The 23288-nt window shown below is 54.4% G+C and overlaps 1 protein-coding gene across 2 annotated transcripts; it reads right to left on the reverse strand.

Moving 5' to 3' along the window:
• Nucleotides 1-10211: 10211 nt before the first annotated feature.
• On the reverse strand, nucleotides 10212-23288 carry ABHD6 (abhydrolase domain containing 6, acylglycerol lipase). 2 transcript variants are annotated; one of them, XM_074152190.1, is made up of 10 exons: nucleotides 23088-23288; nucleotides 22472-22541; nucleotides 20642-20785; nucleotides 17060-17216; nucleotides 16545-16658; nucleotides 16212-16344; nucleotides 14783-14940; nucleotides 13954-14008; nucleotides 13387-13487; nucleotides 10212-12142 (listed from the first exon to the last, which is right to left on the reverse strand). In XM_074152190.1, exons 3-10 carry the CDS (start codon nucleotides 20758-20760, stop codon nucleotides 11966-11968), a joined length of 1014 nt encoding a protein of 337 aa, XP_074008291.1. In that variant the 5' UTR covers nucleotides 20761-20785; nucleotides 22472-22541; nucleotides 23088-23288; the 3' UTR covers nucleotides 10212-11965. The 2 variants fall into 2 exon arrangements, with proteins under 2 accessions (XP_074008291.1, XP_074008292.1); XM_074152191.1 differs by lacking the exon at nucleotides 23088-23288 and having other exon boundaries at nucleotides 10213-12142; nucleotides 20642-20780; nucleotides 22468-22513.

Below are 23288 nucleotides of genomic sequence, written 5' to 3' on the forward strand. Positions count from 1 at the left end.
GTGGCTGGTGGGGTGCCAGGCTGCCCCAAGTCCCTCCTGCCCCACTGCCACCTCTGCCTGCTGATGCCAGGAGCAGGGCCAGGCTCCCCGTGAGCATGCTGCAGATCTCAGCATCGGTTCCCCCACCCAGCGTGTTTCTGTGGGGCTTTCCCACTCCAGAGCAGATGGGGAGAACCACAGGCAGCTGCTGTGGTTCCTCAGCCAGGCCAGAGGAAACCAGGCTTTGGGAGAGGTATGAAATGCGTTGGCTTGACATTGCTCCCCAGTGATGGGGACAAGGACAGCTGGCCACTCTGTAAGGGGACAGCAGCCCATTCCCAGCATGTACGCGCAGTTGAGAAAGCAGGGATTTGTCCCAGCTCAGTCATTCCCAGTGGCTGAGCAAAGGGATTAACCGGTGCAGTAATTCCTCCTTAACCTGCAGGGAGCAGCTGAGGTTCCTGTTCCCATTCCCACCTCCCCACCCAGTTACTCATCCCTCTTCACTGACCCACAAGGGGAACGGTTTCTTTTGCTGCCTCCATCCCAAAACTTCTTCTGTGTTTGCAGCCTGGCAGAGGCTGGGGAAACCTCCCTGGGGAACCCAGCACAGGGTAGCAGCCAAAGCTGGGGTGCAGGTATTAAATTAGGAGGTGCCAGCAGCCTGCCCTTGGCCATCGTGGGGCACCACAGGTGCTGCAGCAAGCCCAGGCTGGCACGGCATGGCATGCCGGCACAGGGTGAGACCACAGGCAGGATGAGACCAGGTAGGACCCCTGCCACAGCCCCTCAGGACAGGGTCCTGCAGCTGTAACAGTGCCGGGGGATTTTCAGGTAACGAGTTGCACGAGGCCCCATGTCAGCAAGGGCGCACGGTCTGGTGTTTATTCAGCGCTCATCCCAGACTATTTTTGGGACCTGTTTTGCAACAGGACAGAACCTCCTCACCCATCGGCAGACATGCAGATACCTTGGGGGCACAGCCCTTCTCAGCATGGCCAGCATGGCCAGCTCCACGGTGGGGGCAAAGCATCAATTTTTCAGCTTGGTGCAGAGACCCCCCCTGCAGTGGGGCCAGCCCCCCACAGGGGACAGTGACCCCACCGAGCCCCCTGTCCCCTGCAACCCCACCCCCACAGACAGCCCTTCTCCCAACATCGATCCACCTAGACACACACATGGCTATTTATAGCTGGGGCTGATGTTGATTTGGATCAACTGGAAGATAACAAGGCTATTTTTAGGTTTAACCCTCAGCCTGTGGAAGGAAATAGGCTTTGCTGGCTCTGCCCAACCTGTCAGGGCATGGCTGGGTGCTGAGATAAGTGACTCCTGTGGTGGCGATGGAGGAGGGATGCACCTCAGATGCACCAAGGGCACAGTGGATGCAGTAGGACAAGCTCATCCCCATCGTGCCACCCTGCCTGCCCGGCGGGTCCACTCCTGCCACTTCTGTTGGGGGACCAGTGGCTCAGGGAGCCCATGGCTCCAGATTTGTAGGTCTCAGAAAAATAGAGCCTACCCTGGCTGTGCCTCCTGAGCCCCTGCATCCCTCCTGACAGCGCAGGCAGGGACCCATGGAGACCCTGTCCCTCCCAGCATGACCATTCCCTCACCAGGACAGGGTGCCGTCATGGCGCATCCTTCTGCAAGAAGGAGGTTTCAAACCAAGAGCTTCAGCTTGGCAACATCCGACTGCCAAAATAGCTGCTTTAATTATAAAGTCTTGAGCACTTGTGTTTGCTGTGCCGAGCAGCATCTAAAAATATCAAAACACTAACTCACCCTGTAATGAGGCATTTAGCAGAGGGAGTCACCACAGAAACCAAACCAGCGGCGCCAGGAGGCTTTTCCCATCAGGAAAGCTCATGGAGACACCATGCGCTCCTCCAACGTGCTCCAATGAAACCATGGCTTTGGAGGGAGGGGAGACAGCTTCCTCATGGCTGCATTTCCTCTACGCTTCAGGTCCCTCCATGAACGCTGGGGGCACGGGGTCCTGGCAGGATGGGGTCCGGGAGAGGTGTGAGGGTGCTCCAGGTCACAGCAGGTGTGCCCGGATTCACCCCACAGGGACCCAGCGCCTGTAATCTTATATTTCCTTTTGGATTTTATATTTCCTTTCTGATTATGCAGAGATGATGATGTGAATGGGTTTGGCCACATCTAAAATGATTTCAGCAACAGCCGCCTTGGACTTGTCCAATATGCCACCAGCCCCACAGCCAAGACAGGGTAAAGCAGCGAGCAGTTACGAATGAAGTTTCAGAAAGGGAATTTCTGGGCAATTTTAACACTAATTGGTGCCGTTCAGCCCAGCCAATGACAGCTGGATTGCTTCGTGAGTGCTCAGACAGGTTTTAATGGCCAAAATTTGGCCGTGCTGAAGGCGACGCTGGCAGGGCTGCAGTGGGACGGGAGTCCAGCAGCAGCTCTTTTGTGCCCTCAGCTCTGGCACACCTGCAGCAATGGGATTCCGGCACAGGACCCGTAATTACCTTGGGGCAGATTACTGAAGGACACGGGGATCGTTAGGGATGGGAGGTGGCACAGAGCTTGGAAATGGGGAAGTGGCTGCCACTGTCAACAAAGCAGGGGGAATCACTCCAGTCACAGTAACGGTCCCAGAGAGTGACCCCGATCCCTGATAACTAAATCTTAGACAAACTGGTCCTCATTTCCCCAAATTGTTACTGATACCTAGGAGGGGAACAGGGAGGCCCTGCTCCCACCACTCAGCAACCTTTGTCCCTCCAGACATTATGGGCTGGAACACTGGCCGTGGTCCCCGCACAGGGAGAGGTGTGACTATGATGGGAGTGAGCTTTGGCTACAACCACACTGCAGAGGAGCACTGGTGTCACATCCCATCCTTGCTGCCTGGGACATGACGGGATGTCTCAGGAGAGCTCCTGGTTGTGGTTCAGCTTTTGATTTGCAGCAGCTCTTATCAAGAGCTTTCTGTGCTCTTTATAACAGGGACAAAGGAGCCGGGAGCGTACAAAGGTTTCTGCTGCTCTTCCAGACCCTCCCAGCACTGCTGGCGAGAGGCTGGTGCTTCCCAATGCCACCCGTATCCTCATGCTCCTCTCCCTAAGGGCTTGCTCTCCACAGAGCGGGGTGATGCTCCTATCCCAGGGGTTGGCCAACACCACTGCAGTGGTTTTGCCCCCTTTCCCGGAAGTCCCTCGGTTTCTTGGAGCAATGCAAATGACTCCAGCTGAACCCACAGCACAGCCAACAACCTTCGTGGTTATAGGAGTGACCCGCAACCCCCATGCTGACACACGCAGTTTTAAGTACACGTTCCTGCCTGTGCAGCTCAGAGCAGGCAGGAGGGTGCTGCCCGGGCACGCCGACTGCCAGCCCTCGGTGGCCTTTTGCACGCCAGCGGAGCGAGATGTTGGCCTCCATCCTCCTGTGCCTGGCACAGGATTGCACCCGGGAAAGCTGGAGCCGACCTCGAGCTGCTCTTTTGGCAGGCACCTCACTCACTCAATTAAAGGCAAACCCACCGAGAGCAGCGTCCCAGGTCTGCAGTGCAGTCAAGTGATAAGCGTTGGGTTTCTAGCATGCCCAGCACGAGGGCACGGTCACCCAGCTCCCGGGGGCCATGGGGATGAGCTAAAATAACAGCCTGAAAAAGCAGAAGGATTTTTTGCAGGTGGCTGCTCCCTTCCTCACCTGACCCACCACTCCCACCCCAACCCTGGGCACCTCTCATGAGCTGCCTGCCTTTCGCTGGTGGACCACTGGCATGGTGGGGGGCCTGGAGGCAGTGGGAGGAGAGAATTCCTTCCCCACAACACCCACCCAGAAGCAAGAGGCTGAGGGGAGCACCTGCCCCATCCTGCAGCCCCCCACCACCAGCCATGTGCAGGCTGCTCTCAGCAGCTGATGTTTATGCCACTACTTCTCGGTGCCTGGCACATAGAGATGGGGAGAGGGCTGCCAGTGGACACCAGGTTCCCACCAGCATTAGTAGCCTCTCCAGGGTTTGTTTTTCTAAATGCTGCCCATGCCCTGACACCCCCTGAACCACAGATGGTATGTGTCAGCTGCACATCTCATGCTCTGGCCCTCACCCAGGTTTTTGCAACTTTTCCCTGCTTTTCCCCCCTACGCATCATGGGCGGCTTCGCCCCAGGAAGTCCAATGCCCAGGACAGCCAGCTCTCCTGCCACCCACACATGCCTGGGCACACGCTGCCTGGCCACCCTGCAAACCCACGCCTGCTCCGGGAACCACAAGAAAAAAGGCAGCAAGGTCAAGGGTACACACAGCCAAAATGCCTGAAATCCAGTAAATATGAGTCCTGCTAGAAGGCGCTGGTTAGAGTACACAGCTCTGTGCCTTGCTCCTGCACCCCAGGATCAACCAGGAGAGGACCAAGCTGGAACTGGGGAGCAGGACAGGTTTCAGAGCAGAGAGGAGCTCGTATCTCAGACCTGCCCAGCCAGGAGCCCAAAGCCCCATGGGCAGAGCTCACCTGGGGCCCTACACACAAGTGGGATGAGCTCAGCCATCGCTTGCTGCCAGCTCAAGGTCTGGGACAGGGGTGTCAGTACCCGAAGCCCTGGGCCCCCACACGGGCAGGGGATGGATGAGCGGGCTTGTACCCCAGCCTGAACTATTGCATAAGGGCAGGAACACGTGCGAGCTGCCAGGCGAAACCGTAAATAATGTTTATGCCAGAATCCCAGCTCCAGAGCCAATGACCAGGGAACCGTGCTCGGGAGAAGCCGGGACCGGGCAGGGGAGGGCTGCTGGGGTGGGCACAGGGAGTCCCTGGGGCTGGACACGGAGCTTCAGGGAAGAGTGGGTAGGTGCGTGCCCCCGCTCAGCCTGTGCTATTTAAATCTCTTGCTTGTGAAAGCAAGACCCGAAACAAGCAAATAAATATTATCTGGAAACACAGAAGCCCTGACAAATCTCCCAAAAATTCCCTACGTGGGCTGCGGGGCAGTTGCACAACAGGAAGAGGCTGTTGATCCCATTTGCTCCGTGCCGGCGCCGCGCCGGCCTCCACCCAGAGCTGCCTGCTCGGGCTTCAAAGGCAGCTAAACCCTAAGTCAGGCAGCGAGACGGATAATATTTCCAGGTAGCCTGTGGCCAGGTCCATCTCCCACTAACGGAATCCCTGTCAAGCACTGCAGGGAGATTTTCAGGAGCCCTCTTGGCCTCCGCGCTCTGTTTGCGTGGATGGGAAATACTGGCAGGGGAGCGGGTGCTCAAGGGAGGTGGGGAGAGGAGAGGCGGGTGCTGCACGGGCTTTCCTAAGCTGCGTGTGATGGGAGGCCTGACTTTGCTTCTCCAGGGGCACAGGGGGCTTGATCACGCGTGCATCGCCCCATCTCCTCCAACTCCCCTGGAAAACAGGGTACACACCGTGACACCACCCTTGGCAGCAGTGTTCTGGCCCAGCACCCCTTAGTTGTCTCCTTTCACATCCCTCACATCATCCCAGAAACAGCTTTTGTGAGCTGGTGACTGCGTCCCCAGGAGCACAGAGGGGTTTGCTTGCAGGCCAAATCAAGGCTCTTGCAAAACAAGTTAATGATTTAACTCCTTTCAGGGGTGACTTGCCCTTAAACTTCAAAGTCTGGACATCTTATGGAAGGAGAGAATTTGACCCCGAGAACACCCAGCTCCAAACACAAGCCAGGAACACTGGGCTTTACCCCTGGACATACAACACATGGGTTGGGGACATATGGAGCACTCAGCTCCTATGGAAAGAGAGGCCAGACCCTGCCTGGGCATCAACCAAAAGGAAGGAGCAGGACCCCTCTAGGGTGCTGGGCTGTGCTGGGTGCAGGCTGGAGGTAGAGGGGGTGCAGCATTAGTGCTCCCCTCTGTTCCCCCCAGGGTGCTGCAGCATCTCCCCATGCTGGTCACTTGCTGCCACCTGGTGCCACCTCACCACAAGTGCTGGGGACCTGGGATGTTGAAAGTGGGGATGCCATGCGTGTTGTGGATGGGGACCACACAGCTACAGCACACATGTGGTCCCCATCCTCAACAGCCATGGCCCCAAACAGCCCCGTTTGTCCTCCAAAGGACAACCTTCACCTGGTTCTCCAAACAGGCCAGTGACCTCTCTCCCCTCTACAGGGTCAAAGCCAGGACTCCAAATGTTTCCCAATCTCCCGGACACCACTGAGGGTTATTTCCTCTAAGGCAGGTGGCTGTTCCAGGCACCGGATCTGGAGGTGGTCCCCGTGGTGTCCCAGAACAGCTTGGGAACAGGGATGCAAAGCACCTAGAAATCAGCAGGGTGGTAGGTAACAAGAATTAGTCACACTACTCCAAATCAATTTTCTTTTGCAGTAGGTTAACAGGCCCCCACAGCAAAGAGAGCAGTAGGGACTGTATTTCTTTAGTAGGGTTTTTTCCACGCAAGACCGTGTCGTTCTCACTGGGAAAATAAGGGAACTCAAGATTAACTCAACCTGCAAGGTGGCTGCAAAACATGCAGCAAAATTATTCTCACTCATTACTGGTGGTTCCTTGTGGAGGTGGAAGGAGACACACTGTTTACCACAGCTCCATCAGTAGCTCACTAATTGAGTTGGAGGACAGGGTGCTTAATGAATACACAGCTGAGACCGCCCCGAGGGGGTGTGCTGGAGAGCTGGGGTGGGTTACAGCTGATCTTGGCAAATAGACCAAAAAAAAAAGGGGGTTAAAAAGAAAGGGGAATGTAATTCCAGAAAGATGAATGCAGGATTCTGCTTTCAGGTATGAATAATCAGTGTACAGAGGCAGGCTAGAGGGCAAGATTGCAGGAAAGGGTGACTCACAGGCTGAGCAACGTCATTTGGCAGGGGAGAGCGGGAGTTGGGGGGGAACTGTTGTTGTTATTCGTACTATTTATTTATTTTAAAACCAAGCTGACTGGGATGTTTGCTCTTAACACACTCATGAAGCAAGACACCCGCTGTTTGAAGCCAGCCAAGTCTGAGCCCGGAGTTTGTGCCCAGCTGCCTGTGTCACCCCTCCAGGTACAGGAGGAGCAGCAGGCAGAGCCTGCAGGGTTTTATTCTGGACACAGCAAGTCTGTGAACACACAAGAGGGTGCTGCAGGGAGTTATGAACATGCTCCCAGCATCCAATGAGGACAGGAGAAGTGATAAGCTTAAATTTCAGGAGAGATTCAGGCTACTCATTAGGATGCCCTGTGAGCCCAGCAGCTCCCAGGGAGCTGTGGTGGGATGTTCAAGACCAGTGGGGTCATTTGGGGCTGATGCAGGAGTTGATCTAGGGATGGCCTGGATGATCTCTCAAGGTTTCTCCCAGTCCTACGTTACTACTGTCCCATGAAATGGCTGTGGAGCAGCACAGGCTGCTCCTTCAGGGTACAGGCACAGCCTCTGACCTGGTGCCTGAGCTCTCCTGGGCTTCCCCAGTGCTTGGGTGGCAAAGGCAGAGGCCAAGGCAAACCTGTGTGAAGCCTCCCCTGCAGCTCTATTTGCTGTGCCTTGCAAGGACTTTGTGTTACCCACCAGAGGAAGAGAGATCAGATCACCTGCATTGCCCTGCAAACCTGGGGAGAAGAACAAATCCCCCTGCTGTTACCAGAAACCTGACAGCTCACCCAATGCTCCTGCCCAGCTTTTCCCAGAATGCCAGGAAAGAAATAAAATCAATAGAGCAGCACACCAGGGCTGTGCGTGGGTCCTGCTCTCCAGAGCGAAACGGAGGTTTCTGGAAAAGAGTGAGGTTCAGAAAGCAGCATGATGCCACCATCTCTGCTGGGCACCTGGCTTCAGGTGAAAGCCAGAGCCCTTGTCAGAGCACCCTGTTCGTCGCTATTTGCGGGGCATTTAAATAAAAATAATAATAATAAAAAAAAAGGCAGTGACCGTGTTGAGATGGCTGAAGACGAAGTTTTTCTGTAAGAAAGGAAAACCAAGGCTCACCCTGCATGTGTCAAGCAGTGGGCAGGAGGCAGCAGGCAGGCAGCGCTGTTGGGCAGGGAATGGCAGGGAGCAGCCTCCCAGTACTAGTGACCCAGCAAGCGTTCAATGAATAATCCCAAACCGCCCCCAAGAGGCTGGTGTTCAGAAAAGAGCCTCCCAGAAGGAAAAACAACCAAAACCAAACACCCCCATCAGATCCTATGTATTTTCCATGCGTTTGCCTAAGTCTCAGCTGGAGGGCCTAGGCAAGGGGACCCTCACCGTGTTACGGGGCTGCTGCAGGCATAACTGGGAACACGTGCCTCTGCTGTGCCCTGGTGTGCAGGGACACCCTCAGTGGGTGAGAGGAGCCATGCCCTGTGATGCTCCCGTCCAGGCTTCCTTAGGAAAAACACAGTTTGTGTCCAAGAGGATTGTGAAACACATTGAATCAGGGGAAGGTTCAGCTGGGTGATGGGCTCCTGGGGTGAGGGACACCAACAGCAGCACCCAAACCACAGTGCCAGACACCCTGAACATCACTACCTGTCAGAGGATGCTCTATGCAGGGCTGCACTGGTGGAACTCTCCCATAAAGCAGCAGGTGCTTTTATTCTCCTTTCCTGGAAAAAAGGGAGAAAGATGCTTCCCCACTGCAGACAAACATCTGGCTGCAGCTGTGTGGAGCAGGACCCAGCCCAGGTTGCCCATGTTCCGAGGGCATCACATTTTCCTCTGCGGCAGCAGCTGGGCACATACTGAGTGCCCAGGAGCAGATGCCACCAGCTCTGTCCCTCCTGCTCCCAGTAACACCCCAGAAGCAGGGCAACAAGCACCACCACAGACCTGGATGCTCAGCAGCAAAACAGCTTGCTCGGGGGCATCGTTAGGTTTATTATTAGTGAGCCAGACCTGCTGTGTTTTGCAACCCCTTCTCAGGATACAGTGAATCAGCCTTGGCAAGACCCATAACAACCAAGGGCTGACTCCTTACTTAGCTTTTATATGAACCTCTGCCCCCATGAACCTTGCCACCCAGCCCAGCCCCAGCACAGACCTGGTCTATTCACATAATTACAAGGAAAGCAACACTTAAACGCCAAACAACAAACCAAAAGGCAAACTCATCCCTCCTGCCATGCCAGGATGCTTAGCTACATGCAGGTCCCCAGTGCCCTGGCTCGTCACAACTGGGATCCAATGGTTTCCTTGTGGTTCCCCCAGCTCTGCCCATAGGACAGACAAACCCAGCAGGAGCCTCTGCCCCTTCCTGAGCCCCACACACAGCCCAGGGACGCAGCCTTACCTGTGTGTGTGGCGGGGGGGTGGCCAGGGGTCTCAGCGCCAAGGGGGCAGCAGCTGAAAGCGTGGGAGCAGCCCTTGCATGGCAAAGGGCTTTTCTGGCTCCCAGCAGGAAATGAGGGTTACTGGGAATAGCAACTGGTTTTACTGGGTGTGCTTTCAGGTGTGCTTCCAGGTGCAGGCAGCTTCCCTCCCTGCCGCTCCTCAGGGGGCTCAGCTGCTGCCTCGGGGCCAGCTCGGGCAGTTGGCTGCAGCCAGAGCGAGCTGTGGGTCAGCACCCAGACCCCCCTCCCAAACAGACCTGGGGATTTTTATTACTGAACCATGAGAGGCTGCAATGTGTGATGCAGAATCCCTGAGCAACCCCAGCCCATGCCTAATGGCGAGAGGCCCCCTTCCATCCCCCTGTGCTGCAGTAATTAATAGGTTTCCTGCAACCACCGTCACCTCGACCCACGCATTGCTGTAGCAGTGGGGCTGGGGTGCCATGGCAGGGCCCGGGCAGGGGGACAGGGTGCCAGGAGGATGCTCCCCAGCCCTCCTGGCAGCTCCTCTGTCAAAAAAAGCAGCTGCTGGGCCTCAACAGCCTGCTGGGGAAAGGAGAAATGCAAGTACTTTTGCCTGGATATTGAGGTAATGCTATTCCCGGCACACTGTACGAATTCAGTAAGACTTGTAATTGCAGCTGAAATTGGTATTTAACACACTTTCAGAAGTTTTAAGAGGAATCTCAGCACTTAAAACTTAAGTTCCCTGCCTCTTGAGATTTTATTTTCCTTCTTGAGTGTTTAGGGCCACCTCCTCTTAATAAAAAGAAAAAAGCAAAATTTGTACTGTCTTTGGAGAGACAAGAGTCCAGCTCTCCCCGTCTTCACCATCTCTCTTGACATTAACAAATATTCCTCAAGGCAAAACCTGCATCTCCCAGAAACGTGGGGAGGGAAGAAGCAAGTCCCCCTGTGCCGAGCATCATCCCACACTACAGTCCCCTTCTTCCTCAAAGGAAAAAATAATCATTGCACAGCGGACTCCTTAAATCACTAGATTTTAATAGCCATATAAATCCATTGTGTACAGCAATCTGTGGCATATGAGAAACCACATAGATACCCAACAATTTTTTCTGGCTTTTACCACATAAAACTATCAGCATTTTTTTTTTTTTTTAAATTAACTCCTGTAGTAGAAACAATAACCAAGCAATTAACAGCAAATTTCTAATTTTCTAAAAGAATCATGTTTCTTCTCTTAAAAAGAGCAGAGAAGCTGATGGGGAGTTTCAGATATATATGTACAGGTCGGGGTACCTCGGAAAGACGGAGGGATGATGGCTGTCAGCACCTCCAGCGTGCACACCCGCTCTGCGGGGGGGCTCCAGCAGCACCCGGTGTCAACCCCCGGGGAGGGCCAGGGGTGACCGACAGGTGACAGCCGCCTGCTCCTTTGCCTTCCAGAGGACCACGACACTGCCTTGCCCTCCAGCAGCCGTGGGTTCTGCTGAGACCAGGACCAGCCCTCTCCCCCCGGGACACGCAGCCAGGCACCGCACCCGGGGAGGTGCAGGATCCATCCCCGTGCACCACCTTGCAGGCTGCAAAGCCTAGCTTGTCTGCATTGCCCGATTCTATCTCTAATTTCACTCGGTCAGGAGTTATAATCATCGAGAGGACATACAAGCACACTGTACCTTTCCACACCACCGCCCAGCGCCTCGCAGGCGAATGAATTCTCCCCCCTCTCCTCGCCATCCAGTGATCCCAGGAGCCCGCATCCCCTGCGCTATTCACAAAACAGCCCGCTCCCGCCCATCACGCCTGGTTTCGGTGACGTCGGCATTTGCAGAATTCACGGAATTCATTAAGAAGGTCGTTATTTACATCAACGTGTTCAGCAGCGCGATGTGATAGAAGAGCTGAGACAAGAGTTTGCCCGAGTTTGCTGACTCGCACCCTGCCCACGGGCTTATTGCTGACTCGGGCTCGGGGACCAAATCGCCCCGGGCAGTTTCCATCCCTCTGGTTCACACGGCGGCGGCGGTGAAGCTGCTGTCTGCACCCCGAGTTTTCACCCACTATGTTCACCCCTGGGGGAACCATCCCCTGGGCAAGGCAGGCTGTGCGCGGGTGCCGTACCCTGGGCAATGTTAAGGCATTACATATACACAGGAGCTGTTCAGGGATTTGAAAAAAACCCACTCAAAGTGTAAACATTTTTTCACACACAGTCATTGGACTTCCACGCATGAAGATTTCTGCTGTTTTCTGCATAAATCACGAGTTAAGGAGCTACACAAAAAGCACTCGAGCAGACGCCTGGAGCACTGGGGTTCTCTTACAGCACGGCAGCATGCAACGCGACGGACTCTAAGTAGTAGAAATAGTCTAAGTCTCAGTCCAGGACGCTTCCTCCTTCCTAAGCTTCTTATATAGTTTAGGTAAATGTCATTAACAACTACGTGCCGGTAACTCGGGTAAGATGGGTGGCTGCATAAGGAGCTTCAGCACACGGCATGGCTAGTGCTTGGTGATTTCAGCTCGTTTCTACTTTATCTCTAAGTAGAAAAGGGGGAGTTTCTGCTTCCGTTCCTGTATCTATGGAGGTTGCTCAATGACCCCTGGGTCGCTGTGCCGGCGGTGCTATAGGTCTAGGTATCAGTGATTCTGCCTTCCTCAGGGACTTTGGCACATTCACCCCGATTCGTACAAGATCCCTGAGAACTTATCAAAGCTGCAGTACTTTACAATTTAAAAGACCCAGCGTGGGCACTTGGCTCTCTGCCATGCTCATGCCTGCTTCTTGTTGTTGTCCATGCTGTGCAGCAGCGCCAGGAACTCCAGGATGAGGTTGGCTGTCTTGCGGGGCCGCTCCACCACCACTGAGTGCCCACAGTTCTCCAGGATGTACACGTGGCAGTCCGGGATAGCGCTCGCTAAAACACTGGCACCAGAAACATCCAGGACCTGGAAGGGAGGGGAAAAATAGTCACTCCCACGGGCAGAACTAGGCTTTCCTGACCACCATAGAAACCCCATTGGAGCCTCCTTTGCAAGTCCAAGCGAGATGCTGAGCAGGGATGTGGGCAGAGCCCTTGTGATGCCAGCCCCATCCCGTGGTACCCGTGCCTGGGGCCAGGACAGGAAGGCTATATGGTGCCGGTCTCAGCATGTGGCAGGGAACTCTCCTGGATGTTTTATGGCTGCCAAGCTCAACGCAAAGGGGTCATTGCAAGCAAATGCTTGCACCTTTGCATTTGCACAGCCCTTTGCATGCGTGCAGCTTGCCTCCTTCCTCCTTCCACTCCTCTCTCTGTAACCAGCCCTACAGAGAAACACCGAACAAGAGAGAGAAGTCCCATGCCTTTGCCTCCCCACCTGCCCACAGACAGCATATCTCTCCCCAGCTGCCAGGACGACTCTTTGCTGGCACTTTATTCCTCTTCCTGGCCAACACATTCCATGGCTGGCACTTGCCCCCTCACCCTCCCCAGCCCCGGCTCTGCCCTCTCCTTCCTCTGGCCCGCCCTGGCTGGCAGCTTTATGCCCATCACCCTGCTGTGCCCCATAATCAAACCCACTGAGGACAGGGACACACGTGTGTGTGGGAAAGTAAGGGAAGATTGGCAAGGAGGACTGTAAACACACTCAAGTGACTTGCATGTGGGGTGCTGGAAAAAACATATATCACACTAGTTGTTGCTTAGTTTTGTGTGCTCAACAAGTAGACCATCTGCACTTAGATAACACAGGCATGGGATGGACTCAGAGGCACCTTATCGAACACGCCTGAGATTCCTGCCCTGCTGTTGAAGAGATCAAAGCACAGCGGAAAACTCTGCCTGCCAGAATCCTTGAAATACAGGCCCAAACAGCAAGTGGGAGCTCTCTCACTCCCTTGCTAACAAGGACTCGCTTGCTAATAAGGACTCTCGCTCCGCAGTGCCTGCGTCCCATGCTTGCCTGCCTCTGCCCAGGTGCTGCTTCAGAGGTTCCCCGATCCATGAGGTATTGAGATTAAATTTGTTCTTTGCCCTTAATCCATGGTTTTGTGGTTGTTCCTGCCTCCTGCCTGCATCGGCTCACACAGTGTCCCAGCTCCCCGCTAGAGCAGCACACAGCTCAGCAGCATGGCCTGTGCCATGCTCCGCAGGTGGACGTGGGCAAAGATGGAGACATGGTCTGATAGGGGAGGTGGAGGGTCCACATACCTGGTCCTGCTTTCCCCAGATGACCTGCGTCGGTGCTTTGATCTTGCTCATGTTCTCGTGGAGAGAGTGCCTGGACTTTTCATCCACAATTTCTAAAAACACTAGTGGGAGGAAGAGGAGAGTCAGCCCTACAGGGGGGATGCTTTGTCTTCCCTTCTCACAGGCGTCCCTGTGGGCCAGCCCTGCCAGTGTCCCCTCAGTGGGAAACCAAGGCAGGGGCGATGGAAAGAGCCCCGACAGGCTGTCCTTGCACAGACTGTCCTGCACTGCCACCAAGCCCCTCTGCAGAGAGATCCTCCTCCAAGCCCATCTCCTTGTAGATATTAGTACTAATTAACCCAGCTGGTATGACAAAGATGAAACAGCGATCCTATCACCCATGGTTGCGGCAGAGGGTTGCTACCAGTGACCAAGGTGTATCCCCAAACCTGTCAATGATGTTTCCCCCTTCCACCCTCAACAAGGCAGCAGGGGGTGCAGGGGACAATTGGCAGCAGGGGACACGAGGCCGGGGACAGCCCACCCCCACGCCCCCGTGATCCAGCTGGAAAGCCTGGCAAGACTTACATTTCCGATAAAAATCATTGTGTGGGATGCGAACGTCAACGAGGCCCTGGAGGATCTGCAGGGAGAGCAGAGGAGAGCTGTTGGGGGGGACACTCGCACCGCCCCGACATGCCCTGTGCAGCCTGGCCCCGGCGCGAGCTCCTTCCTAAGCACGTCTGGCTGTCGCAACTATGCTTAAGTAACATGTATTTCAGCAACAAGTATTTTTGTCTTTTATGATGCCAACCCCATTTTCTCCCCCAGGCCAGCTATTCACAGCCAGCAGGCTGCCTCAGCCATGACTGTGCTTTTCTTCCTTCTTTTATTCTTTTGCTAAAAAAAAAAACAGGTCTTGGCATTACCTTACATTTTTTTTCTTGCTCTCCAATCTACTCATCCCAGATTTCCTAAGGAAAAACGACTTAATGGCCAGCCCCTTGCCAAGTTCCTCTCGCCTGACAATGAGGTGATTAACATTTCCATCGCTGTTGCTTAAAAAGCAGCAAACAATTCCCTTCTAGACCGGACAACAGCCGTCTTAGTTATCTAATGCTTCCTGCCAGCCATATTTACTAAAAAACCCTTCAACCCCCCCAGCCTGCTGCCAAAGATCTTGTGGGAGGAGAAATGTCAGTGGGCCTTGCCAGACGGAGCTGGGAAAAGTGGGTTTGAAGGGAGAGTGGTGGGAAGGTGCTGGGAGCTGGGCTGGGGGTGTCCCGCCTGTGAGATGGGGCCTATGGCAGTGCCGGCTCCGCTCCCGGCATCGCCTTGACTGCTACCATGCAGGCTCAGGGAGAAGCACCTCCGAGGTCCCCTTTCCCGACCACTGCAGCCAGCCCAGGCTCCTTACCTGCTGCGGCACCTTGAAGCGGACGTAGGAACAAAGCTTCAGCATATCCGCCATCTCCTCAGGCGTGGAAGGAATTAAAGGGATCCTGTCGATGCGTTCGGACTTTTGCAGCTCCCGGAGCTGCTTAATGAACTTGCTGTCGGTGGTGCTTGGCAGGCCTGGGTCGAACGAGAAGGGGGATGCATGCTAAAACCCAGATGAGAGCTGAGCATCGCCGTACTGACCTCCCCCATGCCTGCCTCTGGCCTCCCACTTGGTAACTCATTAAAAAAAGAAAAAAAAAGAGGCAGGAAGAAAAAAATCTGTGCATACAGAAACTTCAATATGTACCCAGAGATACCCTGACCTCCCTCCTGACACCACCGAGACCCATGGGCTGACACAACACGAGGTGTGTTCCCTGTAGACAGGCATGAATATTTTGACAAAAACTATAGTGCTTATGCTTATGTGGACAGTGAATGCAAACACTGATGCCCATGGCCATTCTGCCACAGCAAAGGGGCCGACAGAAAATTTCAGAAGCCCCATCCACGTGTACCACTGCAGGGGAAAAATCCCCCAGCAGCTTAACCCCAAACCTCCCTGCAACCTCCACGCAGAGGTTTCACATCCAGAGGCACCGGGAGAGTCAGCCGACATGTCTCCCAGAGAGGAGCGGGAACCTTGCCGCCCCCAGAGCCTGGTAACTAGGTAACGTTCGCTTTGCTTCATTACTTATTTCTTATCTGGGAGCTGCTTTCCTTGTGTGGGAGGGGGAAGGAGCTGCTATAACAACCAGGATGCAGCAAATCCCTCCCTGGCAGAGAAGCGCCCTGCCAAAAACCCCCGTGCCTCCTGCAGCATATCGTGCCCAGGCTCCCCTGAGCCCCCCAGCCAGGGGACAGTGGGGATGGACAGGATGGTGGGGATAAACGGGTGCTGCACAGGCACAGGGACACCCCACTGGTGTGCGCCCAGCCCCAAAGTTCTCTTCCCACTTGGGAGCACCCAAATGTGGGAGGATGGCGCTCTCCAGCTCCCGAAGCCCCAGCCCTCTGGCACACTGGGGCTCTCAAGTGGCCAGACAGGGGAGGCTTTTCCCATTACTGCCTGGGTTCCCCCTCCAGAACAGAGCGGCTATGGATGTGCCCCATAAAATGGCTGCCACCCCAAGGGAAAACACATTTTCTCCCAGAGCAGGTCTTGTCCCATCTGCCCTAGTCCCAGCTCTAACCACAGCACAGCAAACTCCAAAGCCCTGGAGAAGAGCAGTCAGGACAAGGCTGTGGTTTCCTCCCATGCCCTGCTAGAGATTTTCAGACTTGTACATATGGAGTATTTTAAAATTCTTTGCACTAAAAGCCTATTTTGCTCCCAGCGCTGCTCTGGGCTTTCACACCAGCTCCTGCTCGCCCTCTCCTCGTCTCACCCCCCCTGCATTGCCCACCTGCAGGACAGATGAGAGTCAGGCTGCAAATGTCTTCTGGGTACTGAGCAGCATAGACGCCAGCTACATTTCCCCCCATGGAAGTGCCAACCAGATGAAAGGGCCTTCTGTTCAGCTTGATGCACTCCACGAACTGGCAGGGGAGCAGAAGGAGCATTGTTAGGGGAGAGGAAGCAACAGCATGGGGTCATCAGAGAAATTCAAAAAAGCCTGTGGTCAGTGGCTCTGGCTGCCCAGGAAGGACTGTGGGTGGGAATGGGGCCACATGAGACACTGAGCATCTCTCACATCCCCATGTCCCTCTGCAGAGGCGATGTGATGCCGGGGCATTACCTGGTGTATTCTCTCAGCTTGCCCGCTAATGGAGTAATCGTCCAAGGCTGAGCGGGTCGTGCCCTCGTGCCCGGGCATGTCAACGCACACCAAGTGCAGGTTCTTTGGCAGGAACTGCGGAAACAAACCAGGGTGGTTATGGCACAGGGGAACTGCTGAAAAGCCCAGGGATGGAAACTGGTGACCACAGGTGGGAATAGTGGGGCTCACTCTCCTCCTAGAAGCCCCTGGTTCCTCATGCACCATAAGTCAGCTCATGTACCAAGGACAGTATGATGAGAAACCACAGGCCAGACTTGCTTCCCACAGAGGAGGCAGGTACCTACCGCTCTCCCCTGCAGCTCTGTGTGTCATATGGATGAAAAGCATCCAACAAGCAACAGAGCTGGGTAGGGTGTTTCTAGCACATTACAGCCACCATCACAGCCCATGCATGCAACCATTGGGTCCCCACACCACCCCCAAGCCCAGGACCAACCTTGCTAAGGAGTGACATGATAGAAATGGAATCCCACCTTGACTATGGACAACCACATGTCTTTGTGGGCTGAGAACCCATGTAACATCAGGATGGATGGTCGGTATCCAGGTCTCCCTCTATAGGAATAACAAAACTGATAGTCATCGTAGTTTGCATATCTAACCTGCATACCCAAGGCTCGGCGCCAGTACCTGGAAACAAGGAGAGAACAACACCAGTGAGTGAGGCAAGACCGGGACGCAGCAGCAACATAAGCCAGGTGACAGGTCCAAACTCAGCTGCAGATTTGCTAGTTTGCTAAGGCCAGTTAGGCTGGGCCCACACTGGTGCCGCCATGGCCCTAACTGGGATTAATTCTGAGGGTCTGGTCCCTCGACCAGACCCTGTGCTTACATGTGATCCTTTATACGTGTAGTACCAGCCACTGGCTATTCATGGCTGGCCTGGAGATAGCTTGTGGAGACACTCTGTTTGTTAAAAACTTCAAAAAATGCCCAAAATAACTAATTTGCCCAATTCCCTCAAGGCAATGGAAATGGGCCAAAATAACAATGCTAAAACTGAAAATGCCCAAAGGTTGGTATGTGGAGAGAGGCTCGAGAGAGGAAGGCAGCACACATGGCAAGGAAGCGTGCCAGACGGGCAGGCCAAGGGAGGCACGTGTTCCAGGTGGGTAAGGGGAATCGGCACGGGTTTATTTGGGCACAGTCCTGCAGCCATGGGACAGCTTCACCCCATGGACAAGTACATCAGATCCCAGCCAAAACAACCATGTTGCCAGGAGCACCACAGAAACGCAGTTACCATATGCCCATATGATGATCTTTAAAAATTTATTTATACACACAAAAAGGACTGGAGGGGACCATCCTTATACTGGGTCAAACACCCCAGAAGATACTGGGCTAATCCCAGAGAAACCGGGGTTATTCCTCTGAAAGCAGAGAGGCAGACAGCTCCTGCCAGTGCACACAGAGGATGCAGTGAAACTGCCAGCCAGAGGGGACCTGGACAGAGATTATCGGTGACACTTTGAATACATGATGTGTACGTGCGGTCCAAGACGGAGGAGCAGGCACGCTTTCACTGGATTTCCCCTGTGTTCAGACATAACCCTTGTCAGGACAACTACTGGGCTACTCCTCATGGCCAAGATATCTGCAAGTATTTTTGTACATAATACCAGAATTTATTTAAGACGAGAGCAAGGTCACCAACACTGCTGGGCTGTCCTAGCCCTCTGCCCACTCAAAGCTTATGCATAGTACAATCCTCTTTTAGCATAATCCCTTTTTGGAGGGAGTTAGTGGGACTTAAGCAACATCTCGGCTCTGTGCTGGTCCTAGGAGGAGAGGTGAATTTCTCCCTGAATAAGTGTCTTAAGAGTCCTCGCCTCAAAGGCACCGGTGTAAACTACTGATGGGCAAGATGATAACATTTTTAGCAACTGATCCTGATGGATCAATTCAGGAGAAGGCAAAATAATCTGTGCAAAGCTGAACTGATCCCCTGCAAGGTGTTAACATGCGGCTAAACTGATTAACCCGTCGGCAGAGCCCACAGGCTCTGGGGCCGGGGTCAGTGGAGCAGCCCTGGACATCATGCCCAGCAGGGATGTGCATTAGTGGCAGGGGAGGGAGCCAGGCCACCAGCGGCGGGGGCCCTGCGTGACCCTTGGCCACACCGGCTGAGGACATGCAGACTGGCAGCGAGGAGGAAGAACAGGGCAGCGAGTGGTGGGAGAAGCATCCCCAGGGACCTCCTGTGGACCTCCAGGAGTGGTGCTGCAAAGCTGGAGCTGCATGGGGTTAAAGGTGGGGGAGCAGCATCACATGCTGTCTGTCCCCTCTCCTGCCTCTGCCGATGGGGAAACACAATGATTTCACCCAAAAAAGCCAACTCAAAAAGAAGCAAATAGGAAAGGAAGAGTAAAGAGCAAACACGCTCTTCTCGCCCACTGTCCCTAAGAAAAGAGGTGTCCATGAAACACAGAGTATCGCAGTTACTCCTGCAAGATGCCAACGCTGCCAGAAACACCAGAAGAGAGAGAGATGGGGGCACTTGCCCTTCCAAAGAAAACAGCCCTGCTGTTCTCTGCTCACATGCTCCCTCCCTCAGCCAAACACAGACCAACCTACCCACGGTGCATTTTCACTCAGCCCCAAAAGACAGGGCAGCAGGGTCTTCTTTTCCTCCCTTCTTAGCTTGGCTCCTCAAAACTCCCGGCATCAGCCCCTTGCATTTCCTTTGCCCTGTCCTGCCATCCCTTCCTGTGGCCCTCTCAAGGCTTCGCCCTGGCCATACTCGCTCTGCTCTGGTTGCGGCAGCATTCCTCTGGAGATCCTCCTCTCACCCTGAGTCCACCAGGGTCCTTCCCAGCTTCCACCAGCCGCTCATTTGTCCAAGGGAAAAAAAATAATCCTTTGAGTGACTAGCCCGGTGCCATCTGGACCTGTCCCCAGGCAGCAGCAGCCCAGATGTCCCCAGGGCAGGAGGTTGTCACAGCCCCTGCTCCCCTTTGCAGAGCAGTGTTTGTCCTCGCAGCTCCCAGTGATGCACAACGGGAAGAAATTCTCCCCCTGTGCTGATGCAGTCACCGGGGTTTTCATCCCACCCTCCCTCCTCCCGCAGCCCCTAGATGCTGTGATTAAAGGGTTGCTAATAAATGTGCCATTAGAAACAGGCTTCATCAGGCTGCTGCATCTGAGTGCCGGGATGGGCTAATGTCTTTGATTTGGAAACACCGCGTGAGCAAAACTGCAGGGGCCACCATCTGCCAGCAGCACGTGAGGGCAGCCTGCCGTGCTGCCTGCTGCTGGGTGATGAGACACTGCCCCGGCTTCTGAAGGGAGCCTTATTCCAGTTTTTCCCTGCAACAAATCCAGACAGGAAAGCCGCCAGCACGCTTATCGCTGATTTCCAGGGACAGACGAGGACTGAAGGATGGTAGTGCCTGCCTGCCAGTATTGGAAAGGACGAGACGCAAGGGTGTAAGGAAAAGCATCGCTCCGTCTTCTTTGATGCTCCAGCCCAGGAGGGAGGGGAAGAATGGGAAAAGCCTTGTCTGTATGTACTAGCGAGAGAAAAGTCCCTGCCTGCTGAGCAGGCTGTTAATCGGGAGGGAGCGTGTGAGCCGGGAGAGACGTGGCAGAGCCGAGGACACCCACGCTGACAGCTGCATTGATGGGGCAGGAGGTCACCAGCCTGCCAGGGCTGCCAGGCTGGGGGACGGGCAGCAACGGTGATGCCTTTCCCAGCATCAGGACAGTCCCGTCCTTGGGGGAAACAACCCAGAAACGTTTGGAGACATCCCACAGCCCAGGTGAGGCCGTCCTGACAGATATAAGCCTCAGCAGCAAAAAAGCAATAAGAAAATGCCATTTTCTTCTTCCAGAGATGCTTAAAGCTACACACACAGCTGGTATGCCCATGGAAAACCCCACCTCAGCTGCTCCTATTGCCACCACAGGCAGGAACACCCGCCTCTGTCTGTGCCACCTTGCTGCCTGTAGCTCTTTGTGCACCCGTGTGTGTGCCAGGGCGCAGGAACCTGATGAGGACCAGCAATAATTCCTCCCCTGCACTAAAATGAGAGCAGCTGGGCTAATGAACTCACCAGTAGTAGATGCGGATGAGCGCTGAGGGCCAGAGGAGGAAGGAGGCCACAAAGGCCAGGATGGGGATGGCCAGGGTGCCACTGGCGATGACAAACATGTTCAGCACATCCAGGTCCATGCTGCTGTTCACGGCCCAGCCTCACCTGCCCACATTTAGGGAAGGATCAGAGGTTAAACACCAGAAACAATGACAAGTTGATGCTAAATGAGATCTTTGCTGCCGGGGAGAGAGGAAAGCGGCTCTGCGAGAGGCGAAGGAGCATGGCAAAGTGTCTTTCAGTTTTAAAACTTGATTATTTGTTCTGGTTCGTTAATGGATCTAATTATTGCAATGTTATCGTCTCAGGAGAGCACATCTCAAACAGGCAATGAGCCTCCTTGACAGGCACAAACCATGTTCAGGGTGACAGGGCACGGCGTGGCCCTTGGGGCACTTTGCAGACAGGGGGGGGGAATCATACCCTTGGGTGCAGGCAGCCTCTCGCCCCACTTGATGGGAGCGGGCAGGGCTGCCTTAACACAGGCTCCACATTGCTTTTCGGAGGCAGGCATCCAGCTCTGGCTCCCCTCCCCCTGCCCGATCCCAAATCCCCAGCACAGCACACAACCACTGACCTAGAATTGATGGCTTGAGCCCGGCGCTCATTACCGCTCCGCACAGGCACCAACTAATCAAGGGAGCAGAGCCTATTAATGGGCTCGGGAACTGAAGGAAGCAACCTGGCAGGGCGCTCTTTGGCCACCAGCCCTTATCTGAGACAAATTCATCCCCGCCCCCACATCCTCCCTCCTACCCCACAGACAGACGTTTTGCACTTGCTGTCGATCACAGGTCCCCCATCCCAGCTCCTGAGCATCCTTCGGACGAATCTCAGGGGCGGCAGGCGGAGGAGACAGGGTGCAGGGGCAAGCTCTCATGCAACGCTACACTCGTCCCTGAACTCGCCCCACCACAGGGAGCTGGGATATATTTTTCTCATTAAGAGATTAAACCCTGTCACACACACATCTCCTCTAATTCCTCCTGCTGACCAACTTAGGTCTCTCCCTTTCCTCAACACTAACTCCTTTGTCACACATTTATAAAACGAAACATCCTCAATGCCTGCTCTCCCACCAGCCATCCACCTACACCAACACCACCACATTTCTCCGTGCCAGGAGAGACAGTTATTTCTGCTTCCTGCAAGACTCACGGCGGTACATGGTATGTGATGCCGTGAAGCAGGAACCGAATCACCCCAGTCACGTCCTCTCCCCGCTCCGACGCCATCACGCTGGATCACATCAAACCCCCACATTACACACAACCAAGAAAAACAGGTTACAGAAACTCTGAAGCAACAGCCAGGTTTGCCCTCTTGCTCCAGGGAAAATAGGAATAACTGGAATTTGAGGAACAACTGTAAATATTTCCACCGGGCACCTCCTTAACAAAGCTAAGCCTCATTTCTTTCTTCAAGCCTCAACAACACACCGTTATTCGTTTAATTAACATTTTGTAGAAAGATCTTTGATCTCTGTGCAGCTTGTTGGTAGATAAATGCTTTGTGCAACAGATAAACCTTGTACACAAGAGCAGGGCTGCATGGGAGCCCACCTGAAAGCACTTGCTGCCTTTTGCTATGTCACTAAAACAGGGAAACTAAGCACAGAAAATCACCATCATCCCCATCAGTGACCCATAACAAGAAAAGGTTGCAGCTAGGGAAAAGCGTGGGGTGGTGGGAGCCCCCATGCTCCCTGGTTTGGGGTCACCGCCTCCACCGCCTCCGCTGCTCTTGGAAAGCAAAACAAGAAGGAGAAAGCCTTTAAAAAGCTCAGCTTACTTTGCAGAGATCCCCTCCTCCTCTCGGCACAGGTCCTGCTCGCTGTGGGTAGTGGCAGTGTCTGAAAACACTGTCGGAAGAGGGAAAAAAAAAAAATGTTAAAATCGCACTCCTGCTTTTTTTTCCTCCTTTCAGGCTCAGTAGCCAGGCGAGACGGCGAGTTAGGGGTATTTAAGCCACCAGCTTCCCTTCAAGACGCCTCATCTTCACCTTCTGACCAACCTTTCCCCTGTTTATGTAAATATAGTCCTTTGTGCAATAAAGCCAAGCGAGGGCACTTGTTCCAAGCAGGAACAAAGTGCAAGCTGCCATCGGAGATGGAGCAGAAGCTGGGGTGGCAGAGTGAGGAGAGCCGAGTCCAGCAGCCCCCACCGCGGCAGGGCTGTGGCACCCAGCGCAACAGGGTTCATGGTTGCGCTTCGGGTGATTACAGCTATTAGAACAAAGCCAGCTAAGCTCCTTCCCATCCCCTTCCTCTTCGTCTTAAATGTAATTTTCTAAGTGCCCTCAGTGCCCCCCCCCCCCGCCCCAAGCCTTCTCTGTGCGAGTCGGGTTGAAGCGTAGCGCAGCCGCAGGAAATTACTGGAGAGGCAGGAAAACACTGGCCTGAACTCACCGGCAGCTTTTGGCCGTGGAAATTCAAGCTGGAGGTGCCACGGGAGCACAGGAACCCCCCTGCACGAGGGCTGGGGGCTGCTTAGAGCCAGAAAATCCCCAAGAGACCCCCCCCGCCGTGGCTGCAGGGCTGGAGGCACCCTGGGAGGATCCCATCCCCATGTGCCGGAGTGTTTTGGCAGGGCCACGGCAGCCGCCACTC

This window comes from Numenius arquata, chromosome 8 (genome assembly GCF_964106895.1).
Source record: "Numenius arquata chromosome 8, bNumArq3.hap1.1, whole genome shotgun sequence".
NCBI classification, from domain to species: Eukaryota; Metazoa; Chordata; class Aves; order Charadriiformes; family Scolopacidae; genus Numenius; species Numenius arquata.

What these genes read in the sequence shown, in the direction of transcription:
- ABHD6 (XM_074152190.1), bottom strand. Translation starts at nt 20,760, where the DNA reads ATGGACCTGGATGTGCTGAACATGTTTGTCATCGCCAGTGGCACCCTG. An exon ending in AAGCTGAGAGAATACACCAG is followed by an intron (nt 16,345 to 16,544) that starts GTAATGCCCCGG and finishes CTCCCCTGCCAG; the next exon opens with TTCGTGGAGTGCATCAAGCT. An exon ending in GACTCTCATCTGTCCTGCAG is followed by an intron (nt 14,941 to 16,211) that starts GTGGGCAATGCA and finishes CGTTCGACCCAG; the next exon opens with GCCTGCCAAGCACCACCGAC.